The sequence below is a fragment of the Hemiscyllium ocellatum genome, chromosome 20 (assembly GCF_020745735.1).
Source record: "Hemiscyllium ocellatum isolate sHemOce1 chromosome 20, sHemOce1.pat.X.cur, whole genome shotgun sequence".
In the NCBI taxonomy this organism is placed as follows: domain Eukaryota; kingdom Metazoa; phylum Chordata; class Chondrichthyes; order Orectolobiformes; family Hemiscylliidae; genus Hemiscyllium; species Hemiscyllium ocellatum.
The window spans coordinates 21,688,600-21,703,140 of record NC_083420.1 but is presented as its reverse complement, the minus strand read 5'-3'; the positions used below and the strand labels follow the sequence as shown (position 1 = coordinate 21,703,140).

Here is a 14,541-nt window from a genome sequence, read left to right as displayed (position 1 = left end):
TGTTTATGAAAAGAACTCATTGCAATTAAAAATGAATATGGTCATAGTTGATTGAAGTTATGGTCCATGGTCATGGCATCATTCCCTGTATAAAAAAAAAATTCCTTATGAATGCCCAATTTGACCAATGATTGTGGTAAGGCTCATAGTTTGGTTGTCTTAACTGTTTAAACCACCTTCTCAAAATCTATTTCATGAAATTATTTCATAATGTTAAGGAGAATCAAAGGGTCTGTTTCCATGCTATAATGACCTCTGTCAGATTGTATCTCAGTCTAGAGAATAAATTCCCTAGTTTGGCCCCTTTCCTGATGAGTATACTCTGAAATTCTGGAATCATTTTGGTAACTTTGTACCTTCTCCAGTGTTTCTCTTTCCTGGTAATAATAGGGATCAAGACTCTGTCCAGCACTACATGTATTAATCTAACAAGTTTAACAACACTGCTCTGCATTTCAACTCTATCCCTTAGGAAATGAGCTGCAGTGCTTTGTTTTCTTTTTATGGACTTAATAACCGGTTCATCATTTTTGTGTCTGAACTTGCAGATCCCAATGTTCCTCACCTCTATTCAGAGAGTTACTTTCAAAGGAGTATGTGGCTGCCTTATTTTGCCTTCTCACATTAGTCGACATTGAATTAATTTGACAATCGTATACCTATTTTGCAAGTTTGTTAATGCTTGCCTTGTCTATTGTTGTAGTTCTCCTCTGTACTAACTTTACCCTCCCCCTTGCCCAAAGTTGGAGTCATATGCAAATGTAATTGTTTCCCATTCCTTCGTCCAAATTGATAAACTAAATGGTGAAACAGCAAACTGAGCAACCTTCAACATTTGCTGTTTTCAGATGTGAAATTGGTTTGCTTTCTCCTTTCTGCTATTTGCCCTCTGATTCCAAAAATACTGAACGTGGTCATGAGTCTACTGTACAATATCTAATCAAAGGCTTTTTGAAAATTCAGATATTTGCAGATTACCCTTGTCTGTCTTTTGTTACTTCAAATAATTCAATAATGTGGTAGGGGATGATTTTCACTTTTGTGCTGACTATATTTCTTTCTAATGAGGTGGGGTCCAATATGCACAATGCAAGCATTACTGATTGAAAACCTCTAAATTTTTCTTTAAATATCAATATTACCAGATCATTGTTAAATGGTATGTCAAAAGGTTAGTCCTCTTATCTTTGTAACATAAATGTCAAAAATCTCCAGGTTTGTAAAAAAATAAATGATTGGAACTGATGAAATATCCCATCAACTTATGTAAGGTAGTGTCTTCAGAATCATTATTTCTGATCTGCATAATCAAATTATATGGCTTCTTAATTGACCCTGCTGTACAGATTGAAGTCTGTAATGAATTTTTCTGCCAAAGTGTTCTTGGAAATGTTCTGATGATCAGCAATATTGATGAACTTGCATTTGTATATCCCTCAGGATGTCCCAAAGTATTTCTCAAACTAGAAGAATTTAACACACTATTATTGGAACAGAGGACTCTGTTCAGCCCCTTGAGCTTGGTCTGCCATTTATTTACATCTTTCCTACTTGTTTTACCCTCATCATAGGGTGGCACGATGGCTCATTGGTTAGCACTGCTGCCTCTCAGCACCAGGGACCTGGGTTCAAATCCAGCCTCGGGCGACTGTCTGTGTGGAGTTTGCACATTCTCCCCATGTCTGCGTGGGGTACCTCCCACAGTCCAAAGATGTGCAGGTTAGGTGAATTGACCATGCTAAATTGCCCATAGTGCTAGGTGCATTAGTCAGAGGGAAATGGGGCTGACTCTTCGGAGGGTAGGTGTGGACTTGTTGGGCCAAAGGTCCTGTTTCCATACTGTAGGGAATCTAATCTAATCATCCTTGATAACTTTACTCTGTAAAGATTCACTGAACTCAATCTTGAGAGTTTCAGTTGTGGCTCAGCATCCACAGTCTTTGAGAAGAAGTGTTCCATTCCAGTATTGCTACTTTCCTTATGTGAAGGAGAAATGCTTCTTCATTTCACTGTTAAATAGCCAATTTTTAATGCCAAGATTGTCTCCCTTAAATATTGCTTTTCCCCTCGAGGAGTTAGCTTTTCTGTATTACCCTTTGAATCTCTCAACTTCGAATTGGTCAGTAACTGTTTGCCAGAGACAAAATTGCAAATTGGTATAATCCTGAATTTTATAAAAGAAATCTAGTTATTATCCAGAAGGTGGGTGTTTGGGGTGGAGGCTAGTTTATTTAACATTCTTTCTTTCAAGTTTAATTATCAGTTGGTATTTAGAACCAGGATATAAGGGGAGGAATGGCTCTTTCAAAATGATTGACTCCTTGAATGAAAAAGGTAAGATGCTGACACCTTTTCATCTATGTGTATTTTTTTCCTCATTGTAAGTTGAATATTTGTTTGTAGTTCTACATTTCTACAGGTAACATTTGCTTACTGAATGGGATCCTGTTGTTTGATCTTGTGTTCTAGGACACCGGAAAGCTCAATGTGGCGTACTTCAGGTTTGATATCAATGACAACTCTGGCGATCTTGATGCTAACCGCCCTGTGCCATTCCGTCTCACTCCAAACATCTCAGAGTTTCTCACTGCCATCGGAGTGTCCGGCCCACTCACTGCCTCGATGATAGCTGTTGCCAGATGTTTTGCACAACCAAACTTCAAAGTAAGGCAATGGAGTATCTTGTCAGTCCCATATTCCATGTTGCTAGTCTGTCAATATGGTTATGACTACCGCTGAAGCTTCCTGATGGGATAAAGGATCATAGAATTCCTACAGTGGGGAAGCAGGTCATTTGGCCCATCGTGTCCCCACCAACCATCCAAAGAGTATCGCACCTGGTCCCCCACTGACCCTATCCTTGAAATCCTGCATTTTTACCCGACTAATCCACCAAACCTGCACATCCATAGAAATTTAACATGGCCAATCCACCTAATCTGCATGTCTTTGGATTGTGGGAGGAAATTTGAGGACCTGGAGGAAACCCAAGTATACACAGGGAGAATGTGCAAACTCCACACACACAGTTGCTGGAGGACAGAACTGAACCTGGGCCCCTGGTGCTGTGAGGCAGTAGCGCTAAGCACGGAGCCACCACACCGCCCTTTAATGTGATGGTGCATGCTTACCATTCTTTAAGTGACAAGACCTGAGCAATTTAAATTCCTTTGTGCAGTCTGTCCAACTGTCAGAGCTGGGAATGTAAAGATGAAAGATTTTAGTTTGGACAGTCAGTGCTGCCTCAGAAGCTAAGAGCAACAGTCACAGCTTAAAACAACTGGAATACAGTCTGTTGAAGTTTTCAACAGAAATGAATTCTCTGTGATATAAATGTGTTTTCAAATTCTGTCAGCATGCCTTCAAATTGTGTACAGTCAGCAAAATCTATTTTATGCATAATCATCCAAAAAAATAGGGTTTTTTAATGGTCTCCGGTCCTACTTGCTTTCCTGTTCATAGGAATCCATGCCTCCCCAACTTTCAGGTCATTGCTTTGTGTTCTGATTGTCCTTCTCAGACCTTCATTTTTAATCGTTCCATTGAACTCCTGGCTATTTGCAGTAGCATTTTTCAACAAAGTGTTTTCCTGTCATCGAGAGGTAGAAACGTGTATTTCTACAATGTCATTCACAACCTCAATGAAATGCTTTGGGACACAGACGGAGGTACTTTTTTTTGAAGTGTCGTCACTTGGTTATGAAGGAAACCCTGCAACTAATTTGTGTACAGCAAGCTCCCACCCAGCAGCAATCTGATGACCAAGATAATGATCAGCCATGATCATATTGAATGGCGGTGCAGGCTCGAAGGGCTGAATGGCCTACTCCTGCACCTATTGTCTATAATCTGTTTCACTGTTGTTGAGGAATCATTATTAACTAGGGCATTGGGAAGAAATCTGCATTCTTCAGATTAGTGCTAGTGAAATTTTTTTATTCTCTTGAGAGGGCAGAGTCTCATCAGAAAAACAGCACACATAACAATATAGCATTCACATTGTACTGTGCTGGAGCCACAGCTTAGGTTACATGCTCAAACTCTAGAGTGGCACGTAAACTTCCATTCTCATTCAGATGCCAAAATGATAAATGCTAAGGCAAAGCTAATTAAATATTGCTACTCTTTGTAGACAAAATATTAGTAAAATTGGCATTTGTAAACATTCCAGAGACCACCATCTTTACATTTCCTTGCTGAAGTAGGTTAAGTGGCTTTTTGTGTTGGTATTGCTTGGATATAATCAGCCCTGGCTCTCAGGTTTTATATATTTAACATACTTGTGCTATCTCTCTCTGATGAACTTCACTGAATTTCTAACCAGAATAAAATAAGACTGTATGGTTGCCAGGGCTGTCAGGCACCTAACTACTTTGATTAGCTCACTGTCCCATTTAATCTTCTCCTCACTGAAGAATTCTGCTTTGGTCGGGTTAACATGCTGTCATAAACAATTCAACTATGATGTCTGTTACAATTCCAGTGCTGCACAATGTTCCTGCACTGAGGGAAAGATGTACACACGTGCCTCCCTTGACCGAAGGGTTTCTTCTTGTTGGTCATGTACCGTCCTCTCCATCTCTTTGCTTCACTCCCCAAAGAAGAATTTCACAAACGACTGGATTTTCTGGTTAATTAATCATATTCCTCTTTTACTAACTTTTGCTTATGAGCGAGCCAACCTCCAGCTGTCTAAATTCTTTTATTTGTTCCTGGAATGTGGGTGTTGCTGGCAATTGTTGTCTGTCCCTAACTGCACTTGAAGGTCATGGTGACTCACTGTGTCTAGAAACATTGCAGTCCCTGGGGTGCAGATACACCCACAGTACTGTTTGGGTGGAGTTCCAGAATTTTGACCTGTCGATTTAGTTCCAGGCAAATTGAACGGATTTTCAGATCACAGGCTAAATGAGGCACAACGTAAGAAAAGTACCCCACCTTTGTTGAAACTGGTTTGATAGTTCTGAAATATTTCAAAGCCACAAAGTAAACGGGTGTTTCTGACTCGTTTGCAGTCCTTCATTTTAACTTCTACACTGAGGCTATTTTCAAAAGCACCGCAATGATTTATTTCTGCAGATCATGCATTGCAGAATGGAAGGAGGCCATTCAGCTTGTTGTGTATATGCCAGTTCTTTGAAAGAACTACTTCTATTAGTCCCACTCCCTGTTCTTCGTCCATGACTGTATAAAGCTTTCCTTTTCAAAGTTATGATGGATTCTGCTTCCACCACACACTCAAGCAGTGGATTCCAGATCATTACACATGGTTGTTTTTATTTTTCCGAACAATGTAGCAGCTAACTTGCCTAATAACACCCATTACCTAGCCAGCTTTGTTATTAAAATGCTGTTTTGGTGTGCGTTGTTTCTTTCACGTCCAATCGATTAAAGAATATGACTTATTACACGTGCTGCGTCGGGGACAGGTCCCCTGGTTATTCTGTTAATTGCAGATAATTATCCAATTTTCTTCTCCTTGCAGGTTGATGGCATTCTGAAAGCTGTGCTGCGTGATGAAATAATTGCCTGGCACAAGAAGACTCAGGAGGACACTTCCTCCCCTCTCTCGGCAGCCGGCCAGCCTGAGAACATGGACAGCCAGCAGCTGGTCTCACTGGTTCAGAAGGCAGTGACTGCTATTGTGACCAGGCTGCACAGCCTGGCCCAGTTTGAGGGCGGCGAGAGCAAAGTGAACACACTGGTTGCAGCTGCCAACAGCCTTGACAACCTCTGTCGCATGGACCCTGCCTGGCACCCATGGCTGTAAGACCTGAACCTTGAATCGCCAGTGAGAGGAGGGCGAGAGAATTCTGCCGTCAAGGCTCCTTCTGTTGCAATGTGAAGTTAATAGACCACCCAGATTGTGAATTATTTTTCTTGTTGAAAATCACTTCAATCCACTTTTCCAGTGTTTTCTTGTTTGTTTTGCATTGCTCTATTGGATCATGTGTGACTCCTCTTTAAATGGAACCATTGACCAGAATTTGTACAGGGAGAGTGATTAAATAATACTTCTGTCTTTTTGTCACACTGATAGGAGTAAATACTTCAGCAGGATTTGCTAACTGCTGATTTTGGAGAGACTACTTTCAACAAGCACGATGCTAAGTGTGCAAAGTCTGCACAGTATCTCATGCTTAAGAGTGGGCTAAGTTTCTCACTGCTATACAAAAGTTCGTCAATGGTTGGAGGGGATTGTGGCTTCGACGTAAGTGTTCATTAAAAGACATCTAGAAGGGCAAATATTCCAGATGAGGAGGAAAGGTGTGGGTGGATGAGAAACAGCTGAAAGTTGAGCACTGCACTGGTGAAGCAAAACCTTTACCAGTAAGTGCCCAATTAGTAACTGTACATCTGAAGTAGGCCATTGCGGCAGGGAATAATGCATGAGCGAGTTGATGCCGATTTGCTCGATGGTTTTAATTATGCACTACTCGGCGTTGTTTGGCAAACACTGCAGAGTTCTTGCATGGTTTTTAAAGCAAAAATGTCATCACAAGGTATTTCTGTGTAAACCAATGCCCTTTGCAACTGTTTCCAGGAGGGCATTGAGGACACAGGGTTTCTGTTGTTACAGTTGCAAACATGTACTGCACTTTTGTAAGATTTGGGAAGTATTGCAGTTTTCTGCGTAAAGTGTTTTTACTGTTTTGTACCATACTAAAGAGTCATCAGTTCAAATTAGGAGTGATCCATTTCTCTGCATGATAGATCAAAGCTGGCACTCAGTTCAGAGTAGAATTTGACTGAGTATATAACGTACCTACTCTTATTTCTTTTCGATGTGTTGTTTTGGAAAGGGAGTCGTAACTGAAATTTCTCAAATAATTCATTCTGCACCCTGTGTGAAATATTAACTAGAATTTCAATTAATACTGAAAGCTTATGAATAGGATGTAAGAATGAATTTGTCACAATCCCTTTACACTGTTTAAAATGCCTCCACAAAGATTTTGTGGGCTCTTCAATGGATTTTGTAGACACTATATCCTTTCAAAACAAATATGTTTTTACTGATACAAGTCAGTTTAAGTCCTGTCCATCTTAGTGAACTCAATATGGCCAGTTTTTTTGTAAGTTATAAACTGTTTTATTTTTACATTTTTAAAAAAGAGTCCTTTGCCAACAATTATTTTGAGATTGTTCCATCATGTTGAAAAGAATTACATTTTGTACAGAACCTATTTACAAAGAATAAATCATTTTATAATGAAAACTATTTTCTTGCTGGTGTTTGCTTCTGTTCTAAGATTTCACTGATTATCGGACACTGTTTCTCATATGTAGTGAAATTAATTTTGCAGACGTGCTCCATTCTGCCTGAACTCTACAATATTTAATAGCTCTTCCCAGCACATTGTTGTTGAATTCTGCCTCCATTTCTAATTTGTGCAGAGGTTTTGAACAATGGAGCTATTTATTAATGTAAATTGTGCCATAGCTGACATTTTCCTTATGACTGAGTCTTGATAGCATTTCATTCCCCATTCAATATTGGAATAAGTAGCAGTATTTTTTTAAAAAATGAACGTGACCAGTCAGGGAGAGTGATAAAGTGTGTGTACATAATACCTGCAAATTGTTAAATGAGAGTGCACTCTGTATATTTTTGCATGTTTTCAAATGTTTCAGTTACCAAAATGGTGAAGTAATTAAAACCACTGCAATGAATGCAGCCACTCTTGTAATGTGTAGGAATTGGCAGCATGCTTTGACAGACAATCATGAACTGATGACTAAATCTTTTGTTTTGAAATGTCAGTTGAGAAATAAAAATTGATCAGGACACTGGAGTGAGCTATCCTACTTTGGAATGATCCCATGGGAGGACAGATGTGCTTTTAATGGTACCTTTGACAATGCAGCACTCCTTCAGTCTGGGACTGGAGTTGTCAGCCTGGCTGTCGTGGTCAAAGTCAATGTTCCCTCTAAGCTGCATAGCTGCTTGGAGATTTCACGCAGCTGACGCATTGGCTTCCACTTCTGGAAGCTACTGCTGTGCATGGGCCTCCAAGATCCACACAGCTAGAAAAAAATTTAATGGATTGTTGGTCAAGATTCTGGAGTGGGATTTGAACCTTATTCAGAAATAAGACGCCATTTGACAGTTGAATTGTTCAATCACCTCTTGCATATTGTGCTGTTCATATTACAATAAAGTAATTACATTCAACTGATCTGCATTAAATCGTCATGACCATCACTCTCGCCTATCGCAAGCTGTCTCCATTTGGAAATTCATGTCATATCTTAATTACTTCAGAAACGGTCATCAGGAATGGCCTTGGGTTTTATCCCACATTGCTCCTGTTTCAGGATGTGCAATAATGACACTGGGCTCTTCTGTGATGCCCTTTGGTGTCTCAGCTTATGAGTAACTTGCTGTATCAAGTTAAATTCTGAAGAATGAGAATTGGACAATTAGTGTTAGGCAGTCCATTGGTAGAACTGCCCCAGCATAACAGAGAAATTTGACACAGCTGCATACTAGGGGAGACAAACAAATATTACTTGCTGAGCTGAAAGGTTCATTTCCAGATGTTTCATTACCTTAGTAGGTAACATCTTCAGTGGGCCTCATGCGAAGCAATGCTGATAATTCTTGCTTTCTATTTGTATGTTTGTGTTGCTTTGGGGTGGTGAAGTCCCTTCTGGTTCTTTTTCTCAGGGGTGGTAAATGGGGTCTAACTCGATGTGTTTGTTGATAGAGGACAAGCCAAACAAAGACACACATGAGAATTCCTAGAAGCATGGCATTCCAACTGGAACTCTATCAACAAACAATTCGAGTGAAACCCCACCTACCACCCCCTGAGAAAAGGAACAGGAAGTGACTTCACAGGAAATGGTATCACCAACCCGAAGAAACACAAACCTATAAATAGAAAGCAGGAATTTTCAGCATTGCTTCGCCTGAGGCCCACTGAAGATGTTACCTAGTAAGGTAATGAAACTTTCAGCTCAACGAGCAAACCTACATCTAAAACCTCAATTTGAGCTACAAGTCTTCTCAAAACTCACTAAAAATATTTCTTACTACTTGTTTTAATACTTTCACATTGTAAAGGCATTTGCTTAGCTGTGGAAAGAGGAGATCACAAGTACTGAAAAGATTTGTATCTATACAGTGACGCCCATTGATTTGCTTGATCTAATTCTTCGGTGAAATGTTGCTGACATGTTGAATATGTTGATCTGTTGAGTGAAAAATCATCAAACTAAATTTAATTGGTTAATTACAGATGGCACTGCCCTTAAGAATTAGACCATGACTGATTCTGGCATTCATCATTAAATCATAGAATAGCACAACACTAGGAGACCACATGTTGTATTAAATATTCACCAGCTCTTTCAGAAAGCAATCTAGTTATCTCACTCCCCCATTCATTTGCCATATCTCCTTCATACCATTATTCAATTCAATTTAAAGGTGAGTATTGAATTTGTATACTTCGGCCTATAAGGCAGTGCATTCCACATGTTAATCATTTGTTCCCTTTAAAAAAGAATCACATGATGAATACAAATGTGCATTTTATTTATGATGTGGAGGTGCCACTGTTGGACTGGGGTGGACAAAGAAGTCACACGAAACCACGTTATAGACCAACAAGTTTATTTGAAATCACAAGTTTTTGGAGCATAGCCCCTTCATCAGGTAAAGTGAGAGGGAAGCACACAGAATTTATGGGCAGTTGAGATCAAGGGCAGAGAGATCAAAAGATCATACAAATGGTGTGAGTGGAGTGTCAAATAACAGGTCTCTGTAGGTGACCAAGAGTGTTAGACGATGAGAATAAAGTGTCAACAACTGAATAACAAGCAAAGGGATGACCTATCATCAGACTAAATGAGGCAGAGAGATACCTTAAAAATTAAAAATAAGGTGGTGTTGGAGACAAACCAAATGACTAGAATAACTTGGCTTGAAAACAGAAGCTGCTGGAAAGGCCCAGCAGCATCTGTGAAGAAAAACCAGAGGAAAGGTCACCCAAACCTGAAACATTAACACTGATTTTCTTCTCTGGTGCCAGACCCACTGAGCCCTCCCCTTGCTCCTGACTTAGAGCATCCGCAGTTCGTTTGGTTTTTATTTGACTGGAATAACATGATAGGTAAAAGAGTCGCACGCTGAGGGTCTAACCAAAATAATAAATAATCCAAAACTGTATAAGCTAATTAAATAAGAGAGATTATAACAACTTATCAATGTGATGGTGTCAAAACAGAAAGTAAGGAAGATTCTACAGACGCAGAACCATGTGGTGGAGTCACGTGTAATGTGACATAATCCCAGGGTCATAGTTGAGGCTGCCTTAGTGGGTACGGAACTTGGCTATCAGTTTCTGTTTGGCATCCCTGTTGTGTATCTTGAAGGCCACCTTGGAGGATGCTGACCTGAAGATCGGAAGTTGAATGGCCTTGACCGCTGAAGTGTTGCCCAACTGGGAGGGAACATTCTTGTCTGTTGCGCAGTGTGCGTTCATCTGATATCGTAGTGTCTGCATGGTCTTAACAATATACCATGCGTCAAGGCATCCTTGCATGCAGCATATGAGAGAAGACAACATTGGCCAAGTCACATTCGTATCTGCCGTGTTTGTGATGAGTGGTATTCCCATGTGTGATGGTAGTATCCACGATGAAATCTTGCAGAGGTTGCCATGACAGTTGTGTGGTGCTATGGTCATTGTTGTCCTGAAGGCTGGGTAGTTTGCTGGGAACGATAATTTGTTTAAGGTTTGACCGTTGTTAGAAGGTGCAAAGTGGAGGCACAGGGATGACCTTGGCAAGATGCTCAACATCAACAATGTTGAAGGCTGTGAAGAACATGGCGTAGTCTCTCCGCTTAGAGAAGTACTGGACAATGAAGGCTACTCGATCAGTTGTATCCTGTGTCCATTTTCTGAGGAGATTGTTGCAGTTTTTCGCTGTGGCAAGTCTGAACCGGTTATTGATGAGTAGAGCATTGTATTCCATTCTTATAGGGCATCCTTCAAAATCTTCAGGTGTCCGTCACCTTCCTCCTCATCTGAACAGATCCTATGTTTGTGCAGGGCTTGTCCGTAAGGCTTTTCCAACAACTTCTAGTTTTCTTCCATATTATTAGTCATTTGGTTTGTCTCCAGCAGCACTTCATTTTTAATTTTTTGTAATTACATCTCTGCCTTATTTAATCGGATTATATGTCAGCCCTTCACTTGTTATTCAGTTATTGACACTTTACTCACTCTCGATAACATGCCAAAATGTATTATTTGACATTCCACTTATGCCGTTTGTGTGATCTTTTGATCACTCTGCCCATAAATTCTGTGTTCTATGTGCTTCCCTCTCACTTCACCTGACGAAGGGGCTATGATCCGAAAGCTCATGATTTTAATTAAACCTGTTGGTCTGTAACCTGGTATTGTGTGATTTCTGACCTCATTTTATTTGTGTGCAGGTCTTATGTAATAAATAGGTGCAGGAGTAGACCATTTGGCCCCCAAGCTTACTATAATATTCAATATTATCATGGCTGATCTTCTGCCATTGTTGAGCATATTCAAATGTCCGGGGTAACGTTCCAAAGATTCACCACCTTTTGAAGTAAACAAGATGCTCTTCATCTCAGACCTAAACAATCAATGGTTATTCTGTGATTGGGTGCCATATTCTACATTTCTCAGATGGGAAAACATCCCCAAAGTGTCTATGCAGTCAAGCCCCTTCAGCATCTTGTACTTTTCGATGATGTCACCTCTCATTCACCTAAACCCTAGAGAATGCACGATTGGTCTAATCGGATACAGAGAAGATTTGCAAGAACACTACCAGGGCTTGAAAATAACAACTAGAGGGAGATTGAATAGGCCAGAGTTATTTTCCTGACTCAAGATGTACAAAAGGGCAGTGAACAGAGAAGACCTGTTTCCCCTGGCAGGGACGTTATTTACTGGCAACCACAGATTTAAAGTGATTAGAAAGGCCATTTAAGAAAACAAATTCGCCCGGACAGTAAAGTCTGAAATTTGCTGCTCAGTTTAATGGTTGAGGCAGAAACCTTCAGCTCATTTCAAAGGAATGATGTGATGGTAGTATCCACGATGAAATTTTGCAGAGGTTGCCATGACGTTGTGTGGTGCTATGGTCATTGTTGTCCTGAAGGCTGGGTAGTTTCTATGATTCTATGATGTGGAGTATACACCCTATTTCTCTGGCTCTCATCATAGAACAATCTCCTCATCCCTGAGTCTATTTCTTTATTACCTCCAGTGTAAAACTATTCTTCCTTAAATTGTAGCAATTGTACCTTGTTCTTGTGCTCCAGTACCTGTGTAATAAAGGCTTACATCCCATGTGCCATTCCAATTGCTCTTGCATATTAACATTGCGTTCCTTGAATGAGTTCACCCAAGCACCTCTGAATATCAGAACTGACAAGCTCTTGTCATTTAAACAATATTCCTCCTTTGTTGTTATGACCAAAGTGAATAAATTCAAACTTCTCCACATTATACCATCCGTCACCTTTTTGCCCATTAGTTTAATCTAGTCTATCCCTCTTTACAGCTTACACCAGCTTTGAAAGTTTGTGAGAAGATTTGTAGCTTGGGTGCTCGTTGTTGTGGTTCTGTTCGCCGAGCTGGGAATTTGTGTTGTAGACGTTTTGTCCCTTGTCTAGGTGACATGCTCAGTGCTTGGGAGCCTCTTGTGAAGCGCTTCTGTGATCTTTCCTCCGGCATTTGTAGTGGTTTGAATCTGCCGCTTCCGGTTGTCAGTTCCAGCTGTCTGTTGCAGTGGTCGATATATTGGGTCCAGGTCGATGTGCTTATTGATTGAACCTGTGGATGAGTGCCATGCCTCTAGGAGTTCCCTGGCTTTTCTCTGTTTGGCTTGTTCTATTATAGTAGTGTTGTTTCCCCCTCCTCCCAGCCAGAGAAACAATAGCCAACCTGCTGCACATACAGAGCAGACAACAGGACGTTGAACCTATTAACAAAGATGGCATACTCAAACTACTGGACCTGTTTGAGGTCCAAACTACTACACACTTCACATTCAACAACCAAATATATGAACAAATCAACAGCACATCCATGGGCTCACCCATCTCTGGACTCATAGCAGAAGCGCTAATGCAAAGATTAGAACAAACAGTTTTACCGCAAATGCAACCCAAACTCTGGGTCAGATATGTGGGTGACACCTTTGTAATCATTAAAAACACAGAAATAGAGAACACGCACCGGATTATCAACGCCACACCCACAGGAATCCGATTCATGAGAGAGGAACAAAAGGACAATCAGCTCCCATTCCTAGATGCGAAGGTACAGAGAACACCGAACGGAGATTTCAGCACAAAGGTATACAGGAAAGCCACGCACACAGACCAAGTCCTGAACTATGAAAGCAACCACCCCAACTCAAACAAAAAGTTGCATCAAAACAGTATTCAAAAGGGCCATAACACACTGCAGTACACCAGAACTGCAAAAAGAGGAAGAAGAACATCTATACAATGTATTCGCCAAAAACAGATACCCCCGCAATTTCATCAACAGATGCCTAAGGGAAAGACAACGGAACGAGGACATGCCGCAACCCAAAGGACTAGCCACACTACCATACATCAAGAGCATTTCTGAACTGACAGCCAGACTACTGCGACCACTAGGACTCATAACAGCACACAAACCAACAGCCATTCTCAGACAAAAACTCACCAGGACGAAGGACCCGATACCCAGCATGAGCAAAACCAATGTAGTGTACAAAATCCCATGCATGGATTGCACAAAACACTACATAGGACAAACAGGAAGACAGCTAACGATCCGCATCCATGAACACCAACTAGCCACGAAACGACACGACCAGCTATCCTTAGTAACCACACATGCAGATGACAAGCAACATGAATTTGACTGGGACAACACTACTGTTATAGGACAAGCCAAACAGAGAACAGCCAGGGAATTCCTAGAGGCATGGCACTTATCCAGATTCAATCAATAAGCACATCGACCTGGACCCAATATACTGACCACTGCAGCGGACAGCTGGGACTAACAACTGGAAGCGGCAGATTCAAACCACTATAAATGCCGGAGGAAAGATCACAGAAGCGCTTCACAGGTGGCTCCCAAGCACTGAGGATATCACCTAGACAGGGGATGAAACTCTGCAACACAAATTCCCAGCTTGGCGAACAGAACCACAACAACCAGCTTTGATTTGTCAGCAAGCATAAATACATTGAATTTATCAAATACATTGAGTAGTCATAAAAATTATAAATGGCTGAAGTCCTAGCAATGGTCCTGGTTATACTCCACTCATTACACCATCCCAATTTGAAATAGCCCTCTTTATTCCATTTCTCTGGTTTTCATGTATTAATTCACTATTTATACTAATATATTACCCCATATCTTATTAAATATTTTGACATATCTACATATATCTACCATCCTCAAAACACTTTTAAATTTGTCAAACACAATTTCCCTTTCGTAAAACCATGTTGACTTTGGTTATACAATAATT

The 14,541-nt window shown here is 40.6% G+C and overlaps 1 protein-coding gene across 2 annotated transcripts in view; it reads left to right on the top strand.

Moving 5' to 3' along the window:
• Positions 1-7,109, top strand: part of trrap (transformation/transcription domain-associated protein) — a 211,024-nt gene extending 203,915 nt beyond the window's left edge. For both annotated transcript variants that reach the window (XM_060840562.1, XM_060840563.1), the window contains 2 exons: positions 2,470-2,664; positions 5,486-7,109. In XM_060840562.1, the coding sequence (XP_060696545.1) occupies positions 2,470-2,664; positions 5,486-5,770 (480 nt within the window). In that variant the 3' untranslated portion in view covers positions 5,771-7,109. The remainder of the gene's footprint in view (positions 1-2,469; positions 2,665-5,485) is intronic.
• Positions 7,110-14,541: the final 7,432 nt, after the last annotated feature.